This window comes from Larimichthys crocea, chromosome IX, assembly GCF_000972845.2.
Source record: "Larimichthys crocea isolate SSNF chromosome IX, L_crocea_2.0, whole genome shotgun sequence".
Lineage (NCBI taxonomy): Eukaryota > Metazoa > Chordata > Actinopteri > Sciaenidae > Larimichthys > Larimichthys crocea.
Genome location: NC_040019.1, coordinates 6,848,703 through 6,874,131, shown reverse-complemented (window position 1 = coordinate 6,874,131; position 25,429 = coordinate 6,848,703). Strand labels below are relative to the sequence as shown.

At 40.4% G+C, this 25,429-nt stretch overlaps 1 protein-coding gene across 2 annotated transcripts; it reads right to left on the bottom strand.

Moving 5' to 3' along the window:
• Positions 1-353: 353 nt before the first annotated feature.
• Positions 354-24,920, bottom strand: sppl3 (signal peptide peptidase 3). 2 transcript variants are annotated; one of them, XM_010736486.3, is made up of 11 exons: positions 24,366-24,920; positions 11,847-11,924; positions 9,617-9,723; positions 9,403-9,522; positions 9,087-9,165; positions 7,705-7,817; positions 6,741-6,847; positions 4,428-4,591; positions 2,739-2,929; positions 2,513-2,622; positions 354-1,976 (listed from the first exon to the last, which is right to left on the bottom strand). In XM_010736486.3, the coding sequence occupies exons 1-11, from the start codon at positions 24,389-24,391 to the stop codon at positions 1,905-1,907; spliced, it is 1,167 nt and encodes a 388-aa protein (XP_010734788.1). In that variant the 5' UTR covers positions 24,392-24,920; the 3' UTR covers positions 354-1,904. The 2 variants fall into 2 exon arrangements, with proteins under 2 accessions (XP_010734788.1, XP_010734796.1); XM_010736494.3 differs by having other exon boundaries at positions 9,632-9,723.
• Positions 24,921-25,429: the final 509 nt, after the last annotated feature.

The window sequence follows — 25,429 nt, the reverse complement described above, 5'->3', positions numbered from 1 at the left end:
TTCATATCCCACTGCCCCTCATCTGCAGGAGTCCAAACTTTTACAATAGTCAGGTCTTCATCGACTGAGGTAAAACACTGACATTTACAAAGTTCAGATGAGATGTGTTGTTGTGCTGCTCCGCTCACTTCAACGACTTCCCTCAAAAAAACTAAAAAAAACAAAAAAAAAAAGAGAAAAACTGATCTGATATCATCACGCATGCATGATAACATCATTTTATTTTGTGTTTTTTGTCCATGGCCATAAATAACGTGTAAATTTAGGATGTGCGAGAGAGAAAAACTCAGTAGAAACCCAGCATGATGTATGATGTGCTCTCGGGATGAAAAGTAACATAGCATACCTTAGAATTAATTCAACATTCATTTATTTGAAAAAGAAAACACTGTTTACATTTCCACCTTTCCGCAGAGAGACTGAGAAAAAGAAAACTGACCCGACCAGCTGGTCGGGTTTTCTCAGAGTTAGACACAAATCGTTTCCATCAGACGTATCGTGGGTTTATGACAGTTTCATCCAACACGCCCAGCTCAATGGAAACCTGACTATTGTCACTTTTTTTTGTTTGTTTTTTTTTTAACATGATTTCAAATTAAAAACCAAGTAAAACAACCTTTCACTCGTCTGTTTCATTCTCTCACACGCACACACACTTTAACACTAGAGCAGGAAACTAACTTTATTATCAACCAGCCATCGTTACAGATGTTTTATCCCCCCCGCCCCCCCCCCATCAGCTACGTTTCTATTACACAAGCCAACAAACTTTAGAAAACAGTCTCTAAATGATCAATGCTCACCAGTCAGCATGACCCATTTTGACCCAAAATTCGGCTGTTGGCTGGCGTCAGTTTCCCACCCTATTTCAACATGCTCCCGAACACAAATACAAACTCAAGATACCGCAAATACACATATATACAAATAGAAGCGGCCCCTCAAACGCTCGGGGCAGCTTAACAATTTATAATGCATCATTTCTGTATATGCCAAGAATAAAACTTTTCTAAATAAAATACATAGTTATCTGTGAGGGTGGGGAATGGGGACAGCAGATGAACAGAGAGGAGGAGGGTGGGGCTCGCAGGGTGAGTGTCAGAGGAGTGCTGGGAAGAAGCCATCGTGGTGGGATGATGGGACAGACGTGGAAAGCAAGGAGGGGAGGAGGAGGGAGACAAATGGAGGGGGAAGACTCTTCTCCTTTACTGTGTCGCTGCTCCCGAGCACTGTCCTGTGTCACTGCAACACTCCGCCTCTTCTCCGTTTGTTTAAATCGTTCCATAATAATAATATTAATAATAATAATATTAATAATAATAATTATAATAATAACGACCACGACAATGCTAAAAAAATATATAAACCCCAGCCATGTCTCACAACCCTAAGTCCACAAAAAGGGGGGAGGCCTGGCCCTCAAGTTCATCTGAGTCAGTGACAAACAGAGAGAATGCAGAGAAAATTAAAGACGCGAGAGGAAGAAGGAAAACGCAGAGAGAGAGAGAAGAGGCCTGACGGATGGAACGGGCCATGGGAGGGAAGTGGCGAATGAGACCAACTATAGAAGAGAGGGGAAAAAGGAAAAACCGAGAGGGAGGGGAGGGAGGCAGAACAAAAACAGCATAGGCAGGATGTGCTATAATGAAGAGGAAATAAACAGAGAAGAGGAAGCGGAGATGAAACGGAAGGGGGAAGGATATAGGGACCAAAGATGAGTCGTGTTGGGGGCGTTGTGATCCACACACTGGTGTCCTTCTGAGGGTTTTTCACAGAAGATTGGCGGAAAGCATGAACAAGTGATGACAACATGGCCTCACTGTGAGTGCGCCCTCTCTCCTTCCCTCTAATTAAGGTAAAGGATCCGCAGTCCTCCCCGCGCTGGTCGTTTATCCCAGGGTGGATCATACCTCCAGGAAGCGGGAGCTGCTGGTCTTGGCGTGGAAGGGCTCGGACCACATGCGCCGCAAATCGCCCTGTGCGGACCACAGAAACCAGTTTGGACATGAGCCATGAGTCTTGAATAAAACATTTCTTGGTTTATCTCCACAGTCAGCAAAGAAACCTTTTATTCCAGCTTTGATTCAAGTAAAAATAAAGACAATCAGACAAAAGGTTATTAACTTGTCTATTACCTTATCTAAAAATAAAAAGGGGGAAAAAAAAAAAAAGGTGTGAGATCGGAAAAGTACTCAAAAACAAACAACATGTAAGCCACTGCAGCAATATTTTAGCAGGGGCGTACTATAAAGCTCAATTTCACAATTTACAATCTTTTTGCTACAGAAAAAATCTCATGCACTGTAACAGGATGTGTCACGATTAATAGAAAAAATGTGGCATCGAGCTGTAATATTTATCCTCCTCTCCTTCTGGGAAAAAAAAACAAACAGTAAAGATGTTCTTTGCATTTTATACTTTCAAGGATTCAATTTTTCACAACAATTCTCCAAAAACTGTCTCAGCTGAGCCTTTATGTCTTGCAAATGAAAGTCTCAACCCATCAGTTTACCTTCAGGTAGGCCATAGTGAGCAGAGGCAGCAGGGTGAAGGGCACCAGGTAGAGAAGAGCGGGCTGAGCAGCACGATGGATCCTGGAGGCCACAGTGGCAGTCAGCAGACCTGAAGACACAGTCACATAATCGTCAATCACATCATAAATGGCGCCCAAAGAACGACAACTATCACCTCCAAAACAACGATAAAACCCTTGACCTGTCCATCGATTACTTGCTTACCCACAAAGTATCCGATGAGAGTGCAGTGGAAATATGAGACGCGCTGCATGCGTCCGGACATGTTACCAGGTCCTGGGACTTCCCCGTTTGCTTGCTTCTTGTAGTTGTCGTAGCGCAGGACGAAGCATAACAGCAGCCCCGGCATCACGATGTCTCCTATTCCCAGCATCGAGAAGTGACTTCCTGTGGAACTGTGCGCACGCACGGCAAAGAAGAAGAAATACTTTTGAGATGACAGAATATAGAAACACGGTCTGAAGCAGGAGTCAACAAAGGCGTGACATCTGTATTTCATTACTTGTTTTAGTACGCAGATTAAGTTTAACAATGTTAACGATGGTCATTACAGCAAAAATCAAGATATCAGCATTAAGACGCCACTAAACTCCAAAGTTATAAGTTTTTACCCCGTCCTCCCACACCTTTCCAATGTCAGAGTTAAGGGAGAGTCCAGTCATTGCTGTAACTTTCTGAAACCATGTTCACACCCACGTCATGATAAGAATGATCAGCTGGGTTTGAATTTCTCTCTATCACTATGACTCACTTCCTGGAGAAGCTGGAGAAAAGAGTGTGACTGTTCAGGACGACTACAAAAACAGTTTTATGTTTATGTTTTTACATGATCATCTTTTTACGAATTACTTCTGATCAAGCATAACCCAAGTCTTAAAAGGAATTTAGAGGGAACAATGGAAATGGATCTGTTTGCGATACGAGATTTAAAATCAGTTTCAATCCTGTGTTGATCACAATGAATCGGACTTCATGACACGCCAAGAGCGGTCGGTTCTGAACCGAAGACTTTGCACTGATACAACGATCAAGACAGAAAGAGTGATGAAGTTAGCACAAACACTCAGCAGAAGCTGATCAATAGCAGACCGATGCTGAATACGTGTATAAAGATCACATGCAACACGATTATCCTCCTAGTTGTTCAATCCAGAGGTTAAATGGTCGCAGTTGTCTCAGATGCACGAAGGGTCCCGCAAATATTCCGCAAGCACGCCGCCTCCCTCTTATGTCAAAAGAAGAAGAAAGAACTTTCTACTTGGACACAAGATGAAAAACACACAAAACTACACAACGTCGTGTGTGAACGTGCTGATATGTGCACGAAATTAATCTCATTTCTGCTTTCCCGCAGCAACCTCTGTGGGGGACCAAACCAGACAATTTATGGGTGTGATGACGCACATCCTTTCAACACAAGACAAGGATGGTTTAGTCTCTCCATCAAGGCTGAGTTACTGAAATGTAGACTAATGTAAGACAGAAAGCAATACACTGAGACTGAGTACTGATTAAATATTCAATTTAAAATGTTGATTAGCTGGGCATACAGGGCAACGCAGACGCATATCTCTCAGAAAATAGGAAGTATTCAGCCAAGCTGTGGTATAAATAGTATTTTAATCTTTGAAAATATTTTAATTACCAGGCAGCAGATTTTACTGTCATCAACTGTAGTTCTGCACGCTAGAACCTAGAATGTCTTTAATTATCATTTAAGTGGTCAGAGAGGCGGGCTGTGTCACCTCATTATGTTTTATTCACAGTATGTCAAACGATATCAATCAGATCTTGTAGTCCGTGTACACACCCATGTGCACATGGCAACCCTGACACCACAGGGCCTCCTCATGTAACAAATCGCAACTTAATCCCTTATCACACCAGTCTTACCTGGGAAAGACCAGTTTGCCAGGTAAGGAGAGGCGGGGGACGTCCCGGCCCATTCCTGGCCCCAAGTGGAGTTTCCTGGAAAGAACATCTATGGGATTTTCAGCAGGTTGGGTGGCAACTTTGACCATCACATTACTATTGAAGATGTAAGCTGAGAAGAACACCTGGACGAGAAAGAACGAGGAAATTAGCCAATCGTGTTGTGACAGATCTCATCCTGCTTTACCACAGTCACATAATGTCTTTTTTTTTGTTTGCCTTGGCACAAAAATATTTAATTTGTAATCATAAGGAGACAGAACGATAAGTAATTTATTTCTTATTGATGGTTTCAAGATTAGATGACATGTGGAGATTTGAAAAAACAGACATGTCAGGAAAAAAAAATACATCTTAAATGTCTTATATACACCCGAAAGGTTAATATGACAACAATAAAGTAATATATGGAGAACCGGGAAGACACACACACTCTATTACATGTGCATGTGTGTTGCCATGGGTGCAGCAAGTTAAGCACATATTGGATTACTGTGGCTTGTCTTATCACTGACTCACAAAAAAAAAAAAAAAAAAAAAGAAGAAGTGTAACATCATCAGCTGGTTGAAACTAACTGCTGAACAGATGCTCAAAGATAAATTCATGCAAATGTAGCAAAGTTAGCTCAGGGGCGTCAAACATAACACAGACAGAACTGGCCTGCTAAAGTGTGTGATACAGCCCAGAGGATGACTTTACAAAGTGTGAAAACTGCAGAGAAGTCATTAATTTCAAAAGATGTCAGGCGTACTGTTTAAATTTGCACTTCTCTTAAGACTTTTCAGAGACTCTTGATCGTCTGACCCACTTGAGACCAAACTGAGCTGAATTAAAATTAGTTTGACACTTCTTTTGAGTGAATGACACCAGAATTTCTGAGGTTATTGGAAAATATAGTGGGCTGGTTAGAAACCACAGGATCTACAACCTTTGTAATAACCATTATTTAGGAGATGGGCATCATATTTTGTTTGAATGTTATCATATATAAAAGTATTTACCCGTTTGTAATCTTGATTTTACAGTCAGATTGGTCAGAAATTGTTTATAACCTATGCGCCTCCCTGAAGAATGAAGAAACACTTGTTCTATTTTAGTCATGCTGTGTGCTATCTTCTGTTATTGCTGTATGTCCTGTTCCATACCATGTGATCACGGCTCTGAGTCACATAAATGACCAAAATTAAAATGGACAAATCACCAAATGTTCTGCCGCCGCAGAACACGCATAGTACGTTATAACTACGTTCAATCACGGCTTCAAAAACTTCTCAAAGCCGGCACAGGTAGGGATTCATTTATCCAATTCATCTAATGTTATAACATTATTGTGAACATCAATGGTCATTGTCAGGGGGGAAATAACACTGATGGCAGCGGTGTGCTGGCAGGTTGCTAGGCACCCAATATGCCAAAGAGGAGAGCATTTGCAGTAAATGGGCTCACTGGTAGAACATCACCAGAAGCAGTTTGTAGAGCAGTGTCAGATCTGTTAATTGGTTTATATGTGACATTCCTTTTCCATTAAAAAACAAAACAAAAAAAACTGTTTCACCACTAAAAACAAAGTTATTGATCGCTAATCCTGCAACTACTTGAACAAACTTATTATAATCTGTATAAACACACCCGAAGCAGCCAGGTGCTCATAGAGCCCCCTGAGCTCCACTACCCTCACATCGAAACTGATTGTGTTCTCTGATTTAATTAAATTATCAGTAGTTCATCAAATGACTTGCATAAAATTACAGCTTCCTGACTCTGTCACTAACTAACACGCCGATATTAACTCATATTAAAATCATTATTCATGATCCTATAACTCCCCTTGACTTTGGGGACACTTAAGCTCTTAAGTGGCCGTTGTATTTGTGCTTTGTGCTCAGTGCAGGCACTGATTCAAAGCAATAATCCTCAAATAAATCTACCAGAGTCAGACAAAGACAACTAGACATAAATGTTTTTAATTTCTGAGAGGAAATAATGACGTTCATCCAAGTTTTGGGCTCCGACACAACCTGCTGTCCTTTCTAGCAATTTATCTGGCTCATTTCTCTTTATGAAGGCTGAACAGCATCAACGCTAACTGCCCAGTTTCTTCCAAAAACACTGTGTTCATCTGGCAGGAAAATATATTTGGTCGTGTATGTTTAGAAAACAAAAGTAAGGACCCTCATTAGCTGCATAAGAGATAATATCTGTGGACATTTTTTGTGTGTCCTCATATGCTGGCAGTGGCTGTGATGAAGTTTTGGATGGAGAGCATATCTTACCCAGAACACATCATAAATGAGCAGTCCTGACAGCAGCAGGCATGACACCTTCAGACTGGGAAGCCGCACAAAGGCTATCATGGCGACACACAGGCCCATGGCTAAAGCTGCGGGAAGGGAAAAAAAACAAGATAATTAAAAACACAGTTCAACATTTTAAGAGGAAACGAGCTGAAACAGCAACAAGGGAACTGATTTCAGCAAGTTTGTTTAAGAAATGTTAATTACTGTGAGTGTCGGGCTGATTAATTAGACGAATTAGATTAAATTTCTCTGCTACATGAGCTACGACCTGACAAGACACATGACGGTGTTGAGATTACACATGCAAGGGTTTCATGAAGATTTGCGCCACTGTATATTACATTATTGTTAAAAAGTAGCGTGTGCTGTGTTTATTCTAACCAGGTGTAATGTGATAGCGACCCTGAGTTAATTATCGTTTCATTGCTTTCTTGATAAACTTCTCTCAAAATCTGATTTTGTTGCTTGGAATGATTTTCCAAAACAAAAGCCGTTTTTTTTTTCATTTGTGCAAGCGTGTTTCTTTTCGATGATGAAGTGTTGCCGTTTGTCACAGGCCTGCGTTGTTCACATTTCTGAAGACGGCTGCCGGCATGTTTTAAATTACTGAAGTCAACTGGGTCAAATAAAAGAAATGCACACGCCCACACGCTTTTCTCAGCCTCATCAGTTTTTCACTAAAAACTAGAATGTCAGTTATGTTTCATGAAGCAGTTCACTAATACGAGTACATCCGTCCTGTGTTACACTGCAGTAAGAGTCTGAAAATAGTGTTGCTACAACGTCATATTGTATGAGTCATGTCGAGTTCCTTCTTCCTTTGGTCCACACTCTCGCTTTTATTAATGATTGGGGTTCAATTACTACCCTGGAGCATAAAAAAAAAATGTAATGTAAAAACCTGTCGCAGACACACAAGAGTCATAACAGAAAGACTCACCGTCCATGAGAAGCCAGTGTCCAGTCAGCACCCAGATGAGTACCAACATAACAGAGAGGGAGAAGGACAGGAGCTCAGCCAGAGTGAAACGCCCACAGCAGCCAAAGGAAATCCTGCAGTGAGCAATGAGACACTTGACGTGAAACATGCAGACATTTACAGGCTGATATGTTATCTCTATGTAGTATTTGCCTACTTAACCACAACAGGAACAACTACTTTGCATGTTGGAGTAGTTTTTGGATAGCTGTTAGCTGGCTGCTCTTAGTGGCTAATCGGTTACTGCTGTAATTAAGCAGCTAAAGTGCAGGAGCTAGTCTTCTCCTGGAGTTTTTGTTCAGTCACCAAACAGCTTCAGGTGCACTACCACCTCCTTCTGGACCAGAGTGTTTCTGATTTTTACTGATTGGATTGGAATTAATTTGTGATCTGGCAAATGGAGACAGTCGGTGGCTGTGAGGCGACGCCTAGGCCGGAGTGCCAAAAACTGCAGTTCCTCAAACATCCACTCGAGGCTGGCTACAGAACAAGTCAATCTTTACAAGCCACCATGTTAAAATGTCCAACCTCACAGCAGAAATAAACATGTTTGCAGCCTGGTACAAAAAAACTTAGGGTTAACTAGCCTGTTCAAATAATATTGAGGCTTAAAGTTATGCATAATTAACAGCATGCCGCTTTGACAGGCAGGTGCTGTTACAGATGCCTTTCCTTGAGCATCACTCAGTCTGCCTCAGGTCTGCCGATTATCTACGTCTTTGCTGAGGCTGAAGAGGCAGGACAGCCAACATGACAGCAGTCAAAGCCAGAGATTTTGAGCTTCAAAGCAGCCCTTCAGAAACCTGTGAGTGACGTCATGCGTACGCCGTCCCTTCTTTATAGTGTCAGTGATCTGAATAGGCTGGACCTCAAATGACAAGACGTGACCTGAGATGCATACATTATATGCCAAAAATAAAAACTTCAACACGGAGGAGAAATGGGTTGAGGGTTGGGTTAACAGGATCTGTAAAGCAGACAAAGGTTCACTGAAACCAGATAGGAGGTCGTGAATCTGTAACTAGAGAGGAGGGGTTCATATTAGCTATTGAGTCGGTGGGTTGTGTTCTTGGTGATTCTGCGGTTTACTATTGCCTGAGATGTCCAGACACCTAAAACGATATGTATGCAGTAAGTGAAAAAGATGCATGCTAAAGGGCTGGTTCAGCCAAATAACAAAATGTATCACCCATGTATTCTCTGACGTTTTGAGCCTTGCAGACAATTGAGAGGGCGCTGAATCACGGAGCTTTAAACATATTTGTAAAAAGATATACAAGAGCAGCATGGAGCAGATTTGAACATCAACAGACATGATTAAAGAATCCACATGGTTTCCTTACTTGTTCTGTGGGGAGCAGGGTCTGGTCAGATACTGGCACATTGGCAACAAGAGGAATGCAAATGCGATTGTTGCGAGAACTGAGGGAGGAGAACAAAGCACAGCAGTGAGACCAAAGGGCCTAATATACCTAGGCTGTTTGTTCCAGTTGTTTTTTGTCAGCTTAATGGGGCAGTTAATGGCCTTCACGGTTTCAATAATCAACGGAGGTAAGAGGTCTTCCCCAGCGTGTAACTACTGAACAGAAATGTGAACGCCTTATTACAGTAATTCTACAGCTGTAGGGTTTTTGTGTTAAATTCAAGAGCGGCAGCTACCTGCAGTGCAGATGGTGAAGACCACCTGTACCGAGTCAAAGAAGAAAAACATGACCAGCAGAGACACAGAGGCTCCTATGGGCAGGAACAGGGCCTGTGTGGAGTCTATAGTCTGAATACCTGTAAAACAATACAAACATGGGCGTGAGGAGGATTTAAAAATTGCACAAAAACGAATGAATAGTTGTAAAATGCGTCTTTATGTTTCACTCACTCATGTAACACTCACTGTTGTTTGTGTTGCTGTTGTTGAAAGCCCCCGTTGTCGTGGGGTTACCGTCTTTATCCTTCTCCTGGTTCTCACAGTCCATGTTTAATGACCTGCAGCGGGGAGAGAAGCAAAGAGAGGAGATGGCAGGGAGTTGGAGAGGGTGTTGGACATCGATAATCAGAATCTCAAACGCGCGTACACTGTTGATAAGACGCTTTATTCTGTGGTGAGAGAAGAATGGTTGAAATGTTGAAATGATGGTTAAACCTCAGAGAATCAGAGGTCTGAACTGAGGCTCTACACCAAAACCTTTTCATATCAACTCACAAAATATTTCCCTTTCTTTGCTCACATCAACAGACCTGAACACAATTTGAGGAAACATGTTGTAAAAGTTTCCTCTTCATTTCCCATGCATATTCCCGTCTTACAGAGGGACTGTAGGCACCGAGAACAGTTTGATAGGTCACAGTAAGAAAAGCTAAAATAAATGATTATTAGTTTTCCTATTATGACAGGTCTTCACTGTTCTTTATGTACTAATGTGTGTGAGAAGCATAAATTACTACCCTGCTTAACTGTGGAGGCTAGACTAAAATCTTGTTATTCATGCATACTGTGATTTGGGAAAATAAACCACACTTGAACACTTGTGAAAAACTAGAGTATACTGTTTTTTGTCATGTCGTCTCGAATATTTCTATCTTATTAATTTATTTGGATCATTTTGTCTCAATTACAGGCTTATTGCAGTTTCTTGTCTTTATTGATACTGTGTGGTTTTAAATTGGTGTTTATTATTGTGGTTGTTATTTTGTGGACCACAGGAAGACTTTTGTGAAAGCTAATGGGGATCCGAATAAAGAATAAAATGTCTGCTGGGGAAAGAGACCTATGACTGAAGACATCTCATTCAGAGTGCAAAGACAGTCGACTGCACTATATTTGGAAACATGACTATGGTGATGTTTAACAGGTTTTACAGAAATTGAGCAAAAGAAAATGCTAATTAATGCAAATTACACACCACTATTGTAATGTGAATGTTAATGATCCTCCGGTCCGGTGCCATTAAACCACTGGAGAGGAAGATTCTAGACAGAGATGATGACAAGATGCTTTTGTGACACATGGTGGATGTATGTCATGATCTATTTGCAAGATCTGTTTCCACATTTTGTCACATTTTATTTTTATTGATAGGTAAACTTTTCCACCTCAGCTAATATGTCAAGGTTGTTTTTTTTTTTATTACACAGACTGAAAATATGCTGTAAAGCAGGTGGATGGAAAGGCACTGACCGTAAGTGATTTTATTTCCTGACAGCGCCAGTGTAACTTGATCTGATCAGTCGTGACTTACAAATAATAACTACAATCCACCGATGACGGTAATGGGCCCCAACCATTTTTTGTCTAATGTGTTTTTCTCCTGCTGTCCTAATTGGCCTGTATGATGGACTGAGGACGGAGCGTCATAACTGGCACTGTCCTCTCTGCCTTTTTCTATTTGGATGCTGATGAGCCAGTTTGCATCAATAGCTGCACGCATTTGTGCAGATATAGTAGAGATGGAGAATTAATGAAGTCATTGATTCTGCGCCTTTAATCCAATAAACAGATGGATGAGAAAATAACACCTGCCTCTCAATTCAGCCCGAGAATCAAACTCTATGAAGCCACTTACCTGATCATAGGACTCCTCTAAAACAAATTTGTTTTGGTCAATGTCCTAATGCAACTAAATCAATCAAAACACCATTAGGTAGCAGGGCGGTAGATTCTTCTGATGGGCAAAATGCACCAAAAATCACATTACGTCTACTGTTCACCACATACGCTTTAACTTTAAAACAAACCAACTCTGCTGCAACAAGTGTTTCTCACTCACATTAACCAAGAAGATGTACATTTTTACTCGCCTGAACCCTGAGAAACTGGTCCAAAACAGTAACTGCATGGTAAATAAACGCATTTAACATTTTCACATCTTTACCATAACAAACTAAACCAAACATCCTTTCTTTATGTGTTTAATTCTGGCTGCCTGGGAGCTAAAATGAGAACAATATACTTGACCCTGCAGGGCACCAGCTTACAAAAACATACAAGTGCTTTAGTTTTGACGGGTGTGACTGTGACTGAGTTTAACTATTACAAAAGAAATTATACTTAAAGCTGCAGGGTGTGATCTTTAAGCCGCTGTCCACTCTCTGCATTTAGTGACACTCACCTGAAGCTGCCATAGACGATAAGAAGGATGGAGATGAGGAAAGTGGACACCTGGCTGGAGTCAACTAGGGAGTACGCCCTAAAGAAGTAAAAGAGAGAGAGAGGAAAAGAAACATGAGCACAAAGAAATAAATTGTATATAACACTTACTGTAATTAAATGTGAGAGTAAAAGGACAGTGTGTGTTTTGCTGCTAAACCAAGAAACAGTTTCCATAACAACTGTCCTCATACTGATTAACTGACAACTTGCTACTTTACTTCTAAACACAAGTTGTCACTACTGCATTAAACATCACATGCAGAGCAGGAAAGTAAATCAGCCCTCTCAAATACACAAACTGTGAGAGACTTTGCTGCTTCCTCCTTTTGCTGGAATCTTTTACACATTTATGTTGCCATCCACCCCCCGAAAACCCCCCCACAAGCGTTTTATTTTTGACCCTATTGCTGATTCACTACAAGCCGAGGTGAGTGAAAACACATCTGTTGTTTGAGTTCAATCCCCCATCTGATGTGCTGAGACTTCCTGATATCTGTCGCATCAATTACTATCAATGTTTTTGTTCCAATGTGTAATTTAATGTTTGATAAGCCTCTTTTATTTTTCTCTTTCACAAATGATTAATCTGTCCGTCGGCCAAGTGTCATAGTGAGGGTTTTAGCCAAAAAGGACAGAGTACTGCACATTTATTATTTCTAACAATGCACCCAAATGAACGCAGCAGTTAAAACACTAAAAACAGAGCCCAAGACAAGTTCATAACAGAAGATACCTTTAGAATAGAGACTGTGAGTCAGAATAGCCACATCTACTTTTAACGTGGATTATGAGAGAAAACATCTGCGCTCTAAAAGGAGGCTAGAAAATGTTACCCTTGGATTTGTTTAACTGTGTTAAAGTACACACATATTTCTTTCTCTTGGATACTCTATAATCACTTCAGACGTAGTTTGAAATTAAAATAGATCATTCTCGCACAGTTCTCGCTGTGATTTCTTTCATACCGCGATGCTTTGCAGAAGAAGAAAAAAAAGGAGTAGTACTGTGTCGGTGTCATTTCAGTCAATATTTTCACATGCTGCATTGGTTGTGGTAATTTTATCACCACCGCTTTGAATATATAGCACATTACATTTCCCCATGCGAAGAAAGCGGGCAACTGCATTTTATATGTGGGGTGGAGCAAATTTTATATCTGGAGTTAATATTAAGAAATATAGTATATGTATAATAGGTAGTATTAAGTAATTAAGTATTAAGTATTGGGTGATAAATGTATTTTATACACTGGTCAACTGATCTGTGCATTGGGTGAACTGGATCTCCACAGCTCAATTTCAGTGTTAAGACTAAAGTCAAAATATGAGAAGAATTTAAAATCTCTCTCTCAGAGAATATGAAAGCATTTACAGTCGACGCACTACTGAAAAATTCTGCTGAACAAGTTCTGTTCCCCTGAGATCGAGTGAATGTCATTATTACACACAGAAGGCAGCGAAGAGACGAGATGAGAACAGCAAAACAAGATTGGTGAAATTTGCAAAAAATGCAAAAGGGAGAAACAAATGATGGGTTATGAAAATCAATAAGGAAAATGTGATCCATAATGTTCAAGGCACACTGGAAAGGAGGAATGTAGGTAGGTGGATGGGTGGGTCATTGTTTGGTTGGTTAGTTGGGTCACTGGTTGGTTAGTTGGCTGGGTTGTTGGTTCGGTCTTTTGTGTCTGTCTTTTGTAGCACCCAATCGGCAACCTCCATGGCTGAGAAATGAAGCCAGTGCCAGTACTAGTACTGGTACAAAATACTGTTTTGGTCTCTATAGCTGACAACTAACTCACCCCTTTAAATGATATTAAGGTAAAGTTATGCATAATTAATAGACTGGCTGCTTTGAGTGACAGGTAGGTGCCGTTACAGATGGCTTCTTTGAGCACAGAGGCGTAATTCAGCCTTCCTCGGGTCTGTTGACAACCCACGTCTTTGCCGATTTTCAGACTAGCCAGGACGCAAAAGAAGCAGTACAGCCAACATGGCGGTGACCAGCACCCCATATTTTCAGCTTCAAAACAGCACTTCGGAAACCTGGGTGTCATTTGTAGCACCTGGCACTTAATATGAATTTTAATCAGTATTAAATGGTATGAAAATACCATTGTAATAAAAATTGGTGTGTATTAGTTGCGTAATATAGCATGTTAAAGGTATGTTGAACATATTTACTGAAAAACTGTGAAGCTGTAGTCCTGAAAACACCTAGTCCTTAAAATGCCTGAGCAGCAGGAAATGCATTAGCCAAAAATATAAACTATGGTGTTCATGCAAGACATTCCTGCAAGAAGATCAATCTTTTCTATATAATCTAGTGCAGCAATCAAACATGATTTTGCAAAAATTCTGCATACCAGTCTGGGTTTATTGCAAGTAATATGGAGAACTTACTGGAATTACTGAAGTAACACAGCAATAATAATAATAAAAAAAGACTTCCTGTAAAAGATCTACATCCTCCTTGTGCCATCTGTGCATGGTATTGTGATTTGAAAGACAAACCAGACAAAATAAAAAAGAAGCTGATGAAGGACATCCCCAGTTGAGGGTTGCTGTTAAAAAGAGCATCTATACACTTTAGATTGAAGATGGTTGGCACCACAGTTCTGCGCTTTCTTGATGAATAAAGAAAATGGATTAAAGATAGTACTAATCCAGATCCTTTTTAGTCGGATAATCAGCCACATTTTGTGAGCTCTCTGAAACAATAGGTTTGTAGAATTACACGTCTGACTAATCCTACATTTCTGCAGAAAGTCACCCACTGTTTTTTTAAAACAAATGTAGTGAATCAAAACAGTAACCAGGCTTCTAGTTTGCAGACCGATGCTGTGTCTATGCACCAAATTGTTCCCATATCAATGATATGGGGGCCTTGGCATAGCCTAGACTTGACATGCAACCTCATAATTCAGGCTTTTTTTTCTGGGGCAAAGACAAGGCTGGCTTTGTGAAGTTCCCTGCCTTTAGTTGAGAGGTGCACATTTGACCCTAATCCTGACCTATCGGCCTCCTGTCAAACTCTCTGACCCACAAACATAGGCTGGAGTTAAAAAGAAAAACGATACCAGTAACACCCAATAATGTCGTCATCATCATCATCACTGCTCGGCGTGGAGGCATCAAAGCTGTTCTTAGTGTGCATTTTAGCTCGGATTTGTGTCTGTGTCTTAAAAAGGCATCTAAGACCATTAGCTATGAGCATATCCATTTGCCCGGCATATCAGCTCTATTCAACCAAAGTGAATACACTGATATTGTTTCACAGTTGTATGAACACAATAATGGGCTGTGTCTGAAATTGTCCCTATTTTGCTACTTAGTGCTCTACATTTACCATCCACCACTTTATTTGAGGGTCCAAACTCATTGTAGTGCTCTGAAAACGTCCCATAATACGACTATATTCGCCTACAATCCCACGATGCAATGCGTCACTTTTCATACACACATCAGTGATCACACAGCAATGACGATGATTCATAACAAATCAGAGTTAGAACAATATTAGCTTTGAATCCAATTCTAAAAACGAATGCACTTCTATGTGGTGTCTTTCCATGATCGCTTTATACTACTTTATGTCCCATCCATCCATTGATGGCAGAGGCTAATCATTCACACTGTACACATGAGTGCGAGTGTAGGGCCCGAGGACACATCGACATGCGGACCGGAGGGAGCTGGGATCCAACCGACAATCATTCTGATTAGTGGATGACCTTCTTTACCTCGGAGCTACAGCTGCCCAATAAGTAACAAGAAACTGCAGTACATACATGCAAAACATGTGTTTGAGGGAGTTACTAAATAGTGTCAATAATTTCAGAGTTAATCCGTCAAATATTTGTTTAATATTCTTTTTTTTTTTAAAAAGAATATTAAAATCATGAGCATATCAGCCTCAAAAGTTGGGCTTTATTCAGAAAGGTTGGCTTGCTGAATTCACTGCTAACTATAGAGTAAATCGAGTCTCTTATAGAGATTTAGATATATCTCTTAGATTAGATATACTTTATTGTCCCCGCAAGGAAATTTGGCCAAAGGTCCTACACACAGCTGCCATCCGTTTACAGGATGAACATAACCGTACATACAGAGGTACAGAAAATAACATAGAAGATGGCAGAATAAAGATATTTGTTGAACGCTGCATCTGACCTGTGAGACAAAAGCGAAATACATGGACCTAAAACATTTTATAACAGTACTGTTGTTTGCTGACTATTGTACTAAACACTGGAAGGAAAGAAAGTCCAAAGCCGCTATGCTCTTTAGCCTCACAGTATGTAATTCATACTCAGAATATAGACTTACGAGACAGGTCCTTCACAGCTCTACCAGCTTCTCGAACAACCATGGTTTTATAGGTAAGCGTGGCTTCGGTACATGTAAAGCGACAGATGCTCCACACAGGAAAACCACATTACGTTGAAAAAGAAAAAATTCAAGTGACAAGCTGACTCACAACACTGACTAGGTGACAAGCAACAGGATATCTGTTAGACCCAAAGACACAGTGCTTTTAAAAAAAAAAAAAAAAAAAAAAAAAAGAACAACCAAGTTGAATCAACAGCAGTAACAATTTCTGTTCCTCCTGCTGCTGTGGTTTGATTTAGTGAGCTCTGGGTCATCTTTTTGAAAGCAAACATGTCTCCCACTCTACTACGACTGTCGCCAGCAACTGAATCCTCACTTGAGCGAAGCAGCATACAGTGAATATAAATGGTTTTCCACTGCAACGTACTATATGAAGCAGGCTGCACTTCAGCTCGTGTTGGCCGTGCCTGCAAACCTCGAAGGACTGTAAAATGTTGGGGACAAAACAAACACTGAAATATTACATTAATAAAAGTATGAAGTGTAACACGATAAACATGTTATGAACAAGGCTCATCATCTGGAGAATATCTACTAACAAGATACTTCTCATGCAATAACAGGCCCTGCAACTAAAAATCAGCCCAATTCTGCTGGCATGCAGTGAATACTGTTTCAGTTCTGAGTATTGCTGGGCTGCATTACTTTTCTTCCAAGTACTGACACAGAGAACAGCCCTTGCATAATTAAAAAAAAGAAAAAAAAAAAAAGACACAGTGCTCCAAATCATTTTTCATTCTGGTGCTCATGTGACACAGGAATTCACAGTTTTCATTGTGATGCTGTGGGTTGTGGGGAGTACGGGGGGTGCAAGAAACCCGTCTGTCTCTTTCATTCATTCAGTAGCACAGGGACGACTACAGGGTGTCTGAGAGGGGAGGGGTAACATGTAGTTCACTGTGGAAACAGGACACCGGGACAATACTGCATCATGTAGCTTTGCCCTGGTCTTGTTTGTCCAATACAGGCTTCTACTTAATAGCTGAAAAACACACTCAGCAGGCATCATCTTTACAAATACGTCAACCTACAATAGCGGCTTGAATACCTGTCCTGAGATGTAGGTCATAATAAACAATACAGCGGACCCGAGTGTAACCTATTCAGGTGTCAAGCATTAAGAAAGTGATTAAGAAGCTGACCTTGTTCCTCTAAACACAGATGCTAATGATGTCACTGCCTCACTGTCAACACAGCAAGCACATAGACAGCTAGTTTAATCAACCACGGGCCTAATTCATATTCTAGTATCGAACTGCTTCGTCTGAATTCTGCGCACAGAAGCCTGTAGAACATGGGTGAGATAGATGAATGGAACATTTAAAAACAAAATACAATCCCGGACTGTTGAGGGCTGGATGGCAGCCCAAAGTGCCATAAGACGTCCTTGTTCACTGACAGACTAGGTTTTCAATAACACAATTCCAATACCATCCCTCCATCAAGCCAGTTGCATGCATGACTTGACCACTAAGGGGCCAGGTCACCAGGCCACAATGAGGACTTTTGCAAATCCCCTGCCCCTGTGCACAAACGTCTTAGTCCAGTGACACCAGATCATGCAAATGGAGACCGATTGAACAGAAAAACTGTACTGTATATTACTCGACTATCTGTAACTGTCTTCAGCATCTTACAATAGCCAATGGATGAAGTTGCTATCTTGTTTTCATTCAGGAATCTATCTACCTCCACCGTCTCATCCAATTATGTACGTACATCCTCCAGGATCAGGAATGTAATGTGTGATCAACAGTGACCTTTTTTGCCCACATGAACATAAATACACCTCTCCTGCGCTGCTGCTGCTTTGTGTTAACACCCTTCTGTGGCATTTCTTTGTTTGAATGATCGTTGATAAGGGATCAACGTAGAAATAGGTGGAAGAGACCGGCGTACGAGAAGGCGTGTCTGGGATATTACGATTACATGGTCCACGTCTCAGTTGAGAATCACAAGGATGCCGTGGAGCACCATGTTGTTTAGGACATTTTGGGGAAAACACTGATATCTACTGGCTGCTGGTCACCGCTTTTAAAAACAGTCCTGATCTAATCGCTTTGAAAATGTCTTCGCAGCACCTGAACACAGCGAGTGAAAAGTCTCAGCTTTGAAATTCAAAAATTAGACTACCGCATCTCCAACTTAAAAAAAACAAACTACTTTGTCTTTTAAATTGTGAAGGCTTAAGTGGTGCTTCAGATCAGGACACAAGCAACAGGTGCTGCAGTAATCCGTCAGACTCAAACAAGCGAACAGTGTGTGCTCTTAGCCGAGGATACAACAGCATTGGTTGTGTCTATTTAACATACTGTATATAGAGTGAGTACACACTGCTTTGGCGTAGCTCGGATTCTCACTGCAAGCGGCTACAAAGAGTCTAACACTAGATTTCACTGTTAATCAAGTATAAACAGGCTTATTTTAAAGCAGCGTTTAAACATCGCCTACTTTGTGAGTTGTGTGAACGATCAGTTGATTCGTCAGTGTCTAGGAAAGGCCGAGCTGGAGTCAGATTATACTGAGGATAGTCTTAATAATAGGATTTGGGGATTTAGGTCTTAATAAGCATGTTTCCCGAGGAAGGATGCTTTTCCCCCCCTCGCTTAAATTCATTAATTAAAAAAGCCAAAGATAAAAGAGAAAGATGTTTTTGCACTTCTGTTTAGCGGATGTTGCAAATTTCTGAATAATATGTTTGACAGCAATATATATAAAAAAAGAGAAGACATTTAATATGACATCTTTGGCAAACCTTTATACAATCAGTGTGATAATAGTTCCTGGACGGTATCCTACATTAATCTCAGAAATTGTTGGTTACACTTTACAGCAGGTGGCTAACACAGATGGGTGCGACTGTTATCTGTACGTGGTCTGTGGTGGCAAGCCGCTCCTAAACCTTCATACCTCTACTTCAAGGACTGCAGTAAAAGAAAGTCTGCCGTTGCTAAAAGTAAATACATTAACATGTTAAGCTTATGACCTACACAACATCAACCTCAGCCACACGTCTAAGAACCACAACAAGCTTCTGAAACATCTTGCGAGGCAGTAAAAAGGTGCTGCCGTGATGGGTTTAGCAGGTAGCTTCAATGAGGCAATGCCATTACACTGCAAGAAAATATGGTAATGTGCTCGGTTTTTGCTTGTGACACAGAAAAACATCCCTTTGTTGCTCAACATCGTAAGATTGTCTCCACATGTGGATTGCAACGTTACGAATCAATCCTCCACACACTGAGCAGAAAAAAAATTGGGAAAACTTAACGCTAAAACTGATCAATAAGTTGACGAACAACTACACATGCATGTCGTTTATCAGGTAACAGCTTCTTGTATGTTCACATTAACATGTACTACCACTGTCAGCAGAGATACGGTCTGTGTGCGAAACATATTACTAAGTATTCTACTTTCAACTCCACGGATGTGGTTGCCGCAGTGTCAATTTGTGGGCAAAGTGGTTCCAATGTGTGTGTTTTTCCCCCCATTTTGGTTTCATTTTTAATAATTAAACCGAGAGTGAGAGGCCACGAACCAAGGTGATACCTTAGTGTCGTTGTGCTACTTTTCTTAAGAGCTTGCTTATTAAAGCCAATTTATATGACCAACACAATATAAACGTAGTCACCTCCATTTGCATAAAGTTTTTGTTTGGACAAATCAGGCATGGAACGCATTACTTCCAAGTATTACTAAGTCACTAAGAAAAACAAAGGTGTGTTTTGATATGACAGCCATACACACAAACCCCTGTATCATGTTTACCTTCCATCTCCACACCAGAAACAACAACCAGCCCTGATGACACTATAGACTTAACCATCTGGTTATTCATCAAAGTGTTCAGCTGAAGTAAAGGCACGTGACAAACTGGGCAAAAACAATAACTAGCAGTGATTGAAGGCAGTGGAAATCTTTGTCTTTCCTAATTAGCAGATTAAAAGCTTTCATATGATGGCACTAACAAGTGCACTGATTGGTAACTGTACAAAGAAAGGTGGGATCTAACATCTGCCTGGATGGATAGGTAAAATTAAATACTGTATGACAAGTGCACAGGACTCGATCTCACCGTGTGCACATCAGGAAGCGCTACGTTCACTATTGCACCTAAAATGTCATGGCTGAGAAGTTTAGGCAAACACAAGCTGCAAAACTGAAAATGAGGAAGAGAAAGTGGGAGAAAACTCTTCTCTTGACAAATACGGTACCAGTGCGGTGGCAACATGAAACCACCTACCAGTGGTTAGTAATCAAACGAGCTGCGAAGCTACCTGCTGCTTTGAAGGCTGTTGCATGTGGCATCAGACAAGGCACCTTCAAAACTGTGACATTAGCCAGTTGGTTACCACAAGGCTTAAACTTAACAGGGCCTGCTGTGGTTTACTTATTAGCAATTTATCCAGGCAGAAATTCAGTAGCTATAAAACTAATAGTGTAGAACAGAACGCAGCATCCTAATCACAGTCATTAGAGGTCTGTGTCTTCTAACACCTGACTCACCAATACAATAAATCACATTGCTAACGCCTGCAGTTGCTTCATGTTATGGTTAAGTACTATATGGTTAATACTATTTTTAGTGCTCATGAAGCAGAATGTGAAAAGATATGTCACAACTGCATGGGTGCCGGTATTTCTGCTTACGGAAGTAGGCCTAATGCCAGCATCGAACTAGTGTTCAATGACTCAAGATGTGATGTCATCTGGAGGTAGTTTAGCTCCTTCTTCCTTGTGAACAGTGACACAAACTGATGGAGAATGTTTAAAAAAAAAACCCAACAAATTGCCAGAAGTAACGTTTCCAAATGTTTGCTTTAGATAGCTTGACTTCTGCTCTCAGATAAGACAGATAATAAACTGCTACAGGTGCATTTACACACAGAGAGCAGACTATCTAGTGTAACTGTAATGTAGACACAGGGGGGGGGGGTTAAACAACATATTAAACAGGTGCAACAGCATTAACCTGAATCACAATTACAACCACCTGAAACTGAAACAGGTTTCAATTAAAAGTACGTGCATGACAATGCAACCGGTTATCTGTCGTGAGTCTCTGCACGCTGCAGTGGTAAAAATACGCAACTTGCAGATCAAAACTTCAACGCACAAGCTTTGATTTAGCTTCGACCCTTTCTCCACCTGGACCAATTGTTCATCTCTGAAGTTTCTCAGTGATATTTAGGCCATTTCTGGCACAATAGATGGTCACTGTCCTTAATAATGTTTTTTTTTCTTCTGCTGAGCTTGCACATTAAGCAGCTTCATGCTCACGCACCATTCACACAGGATTTATTTCTCCAGCGGAGGTCGTGATTTTAGAAAGGAAAACGTTAACATTTCAAGAAATATGTTTGTGGTGTTAACAGGAACAAGATGGAAAGACTGATCGTGATATAATGTTGTGATGGTCCAAGACATGTTTCGCCTTGTTTGTAACAAAGTCTGGAAGCTACATCATGCATATATATATATAAATATAAGACTATCTGGAAGCTGCTGTAATGTGTCTGCCTCTCTTCTCTTTAATCAGAGCTCTGTATTTTTGTGTTTACTTCTGTGTCAGACTTGGGTTAACATGTCAAAAACCTTATATTGTAGACACTTGGCATTAAACATGTGATGGATATAATATAATAACTGGATCAGGTAAAAAAAAAAAAAGGTGTGAACACCAGGTGTTGATGCAATCGGTCCAGCTAGCCTGGCAAAAGTAGTAACCATCAAATAAAAACGATTTAAAACGCAAAAATGTGAAATCAGCTGAAAAACATCTGAAAGGTGTAATAAAGTGTGAAATGTTGAAAAAGTAAATATTTATATTTAATATATAAAGTTTAAAGTTTGAAGGAAGTCTGTCGCACAAAGTATGTAGAAGTAGTGAAAGTTGAAAGTGTTGAAGGTTCGTACAAAGATTTGAAGTTTGTCCCATTCATTTCAATGGAAAATTTGAACAGGTAAAAAGTTGAATATTTAAAAAAAGTATGAATGGCACGAATGAGTAAAATAATAACGATCATGTCCTAAATGAGATGAATGTTGTGATATTTGAATGGTTTCTGTAGGGCAAAGTATGTAGGAGTAGCTAGTTGCCGGTTCGCCATCCACACTAGTAACAACATTTATTAACGCCGGATTTAAATGCAAAGGACAATCTAGGTAAAAGCAATTTCCCCAACTGGACTACAACTACACTTACAGCCTGTGTTTGGAGTATTATTTGTTTGTGATGTATCTATATGATGTGTGGGCTTCAGGATGATCTGAGGGGTTAAGATGAGAATGCTCTTTGTCCTAACCCTGTGGACGGTAAACTTTTAAATAAAAGAAATTGTTAGGCTCAGACCAAACTGGCCCCCTGTAGCACAGTTTACCGTTACAGCGTATCACACGTTAATGCAGGTGTAAACAAGTTAAACTGCATCTCTGAGTGTTTGTGTGTTAGAAAATGTCTCTCACAAACCTTTGAAAACCTAAACATCAAATTAATATTAAATAAACTCTGTTTGGGGTTTTAGGCAGAGCACTTTAGTTTTGTACTTGATCCTGAACAAACAAAAATGTGTAAAATTATTCATCGGCAATTTACTATTCGAGTCTTCATGTTGAAATAAATGTTAAAGGAGGACTTTTGGGGGAATAAACTGAAAGCCAATACATGAGATTTCCCAGAACAACGTCTGATAAAAAACTACTGCCGTTTCCTACATGCTGAACATTGATAGTAAAAATGGATGTCAGTACAGAATGAAAGTCACGATGATGAACGAGATGATGAATAAACGTACATTGTAATAATATAATCCTGATAATCCTACATCAAAGTGGAAATCCTGACAGGGTTGGGCTTTCCCCTTCAAGGCAATTTCCCCAACTGTGAAGCTTTGACAAAAAGTTTAGGAAAACTACAATGATATAAAGTTATATTGTCAATATAAAAAGAGTCAGAGTGTTTAGAAATGACTTATGAGAGGAGAAGCTTTGGTTGACTTATCCCGAGCCAATAAACGTCATACAATCCATGTAAAGAGACCACAAGTTCCTGAAAAACCACAAAAAAAAGTTATGATATTAAATAAGCTCACAAACACAACATTTCACTGAACCTCTGCCATTCAATGAACCATGTCTGCTCACTGGGAAGAGTCATTGGTTCACACTATTCACACACACACAAGAGGATGCTCTTCTTTTTAAAAAAAATGATTATTACAAATATTTAACCCGTGTTTTTAGGTGATGAACCTGGCGTCATTTAGCCTACATTAATTAGCTAGGCCTCAACAAAAGTCAGGTCATTTTCATTCATGGGGACGACGCATTTCAGTGATCACATCATCCCTGTCTGGGCTTCGTTTTAAATCTATTCTTCACCGAGCATTTAAAAAAAACGCCACAAACCGTGAAGTGTGTACACCTTTAGAAATCTAAAAAAAATGTGATTTGAGACAACCTGTCGTGTCACAAATGCCACAAGCTCACCCTGAAACTGGCTTTTCTTTTTTTTTTTGGTGGTGGAGACATGACTGCGATGCCAGGGAGCTAGCTTTTTAGCTCTACGGCAAGAACCTTTGTTATTGTGTGTGCGAGCAGATCGACGACGAGCTGCTGGCTATCTAATCAGCTAACGCTAATTTGTTGACACAGCTAACGTGCCGCTAATCTGCCTGACACGGCCATGCAATACAATAAATTATATTTTATATATATTTAAACATACGACTCCATTCACTGACTGTGCTTTAAGCGAGCCGTTAGCCTCGGCGGTTAGCCTCGTTAGCGCTCGCGCACAATAGCCGTTGGGATCGAAGCTACATAGCGTTAGCACAGCTGATTAGCCGTTAGCAGTACCACAGCTGCAGGGAGGAAATAAAAAATATATACGGACGAGTGACATTTTGCTCTCTAGACGGTGATAAATACATCTAAGTGCGTAGGCGAGAAGAGCCGAGTGTTACCGTGAATTGTCAGAAATGTAATTCATTGGTTTAGTGACCTATATCAATCAAGCTTTGGCAGCAGCAGCTAACGTTAGGTAGCTGCTACTAATCGGTAGCGCGATGCCTGTGTGGACTCACCAAGATGAGTAGCCCTGCTCCGCCATATCGCCGAAAACAGTGGGTTCCGCGACTGTGGCTAAACACAGATTCAGGTCCCGGTGACAACCCGTTAGAACCTCGGAGAGGTTTTTCTGCTTTATCCTTCACAATCCGACGTCCTTTAGCAGTTACTTTTAGGTGACAACATGATGATACATCCCGGGCGGCAGCTAGTAAATCACTAGCTGGATATCTTGCAATTGAAATGGGGGGGAATGATGGTTTGCTATCGTTAGGTGGACAAGACAAAGCACCCCGAGAAAAAAAACCAAAACAAAAAAAAAAAACACTGATGTTATTTTCGTCGGTTTCGCTAATGTCCTGCCGTCACCCCCCTAGCCGAGAAGGCTCGGTCTCCAGCGATGCTACACCCACTGTAAATCCATATTCAGCTCGATGTGTCCAGGATACATTCGGATATTCCTCAAGTCTGCTCCCCTAGCTGTTATGGAAGACGTTCAGCTTTGTTTTCTATGGCGAGTCTCGGGAACGCGCAAAATCGCCCTGCTGTAGAGCTTTACAAGTAGGACGTGCACGGAAACGTTTTTTTTTTTTTTTGTGTGCGCTGTGAACGCTTGCAATCGTTTCCCTTCAGCTTGGCAGCATTGCAGCCTATCATACAGCTATAACTATACGTCGATTGTAAAACATGGCATTTATAGTTACATATTTAATTAACTGCCATATAATCGCTGAAAAGGTATTAAAATATGGATTATCCCTCAATTTAATTGACTTAAGATTTTTTTTTCTTTTACAGACTCTAAAAACTTGCAATATTTTGCACTGTGTACAGCCAAACTGTTACATGTTTCTTTTTTTTTTGATAGACCTCACTGTGTATACTGTAAATTCTGTCCATATAGCCATACATATCTTTATACTGATAATTCTGTTTACACTGCCATATTGCCACACGGATGTCCTTTAGCTCGTATATATTTTTAGATTTGTATATTTTTATTTTATATTTTTTACATCTTTTACTTATATTTTATATGTCATGTCTATGCTGTTTGCCTCGGGATAAGAAGGAAATGAAA

Bases quoted from the DNA above. Each gene is read 5' to 3' on its own strand.
- sppl3 (XM_010736486.3), bottom strand. From the start codon at position 24,391: ATGGCGGAGCAGGGCTACTCATCTTG. The intron at 4,592-6,740 runs GTAAGATATGCT...TTTCTCGTCCAG, and splicing joins TCATTTATGATGTGTTCTGG to GTGTTCTTCTCAGCTTACAT. The intron at 2,930-4,427 runs GTAAGACTGGTG...GCGTGCGCACAG, and splicing joins GGCAAACTGGTCTTTCCCAG to TTCCACAGGAAGTCACTTCT.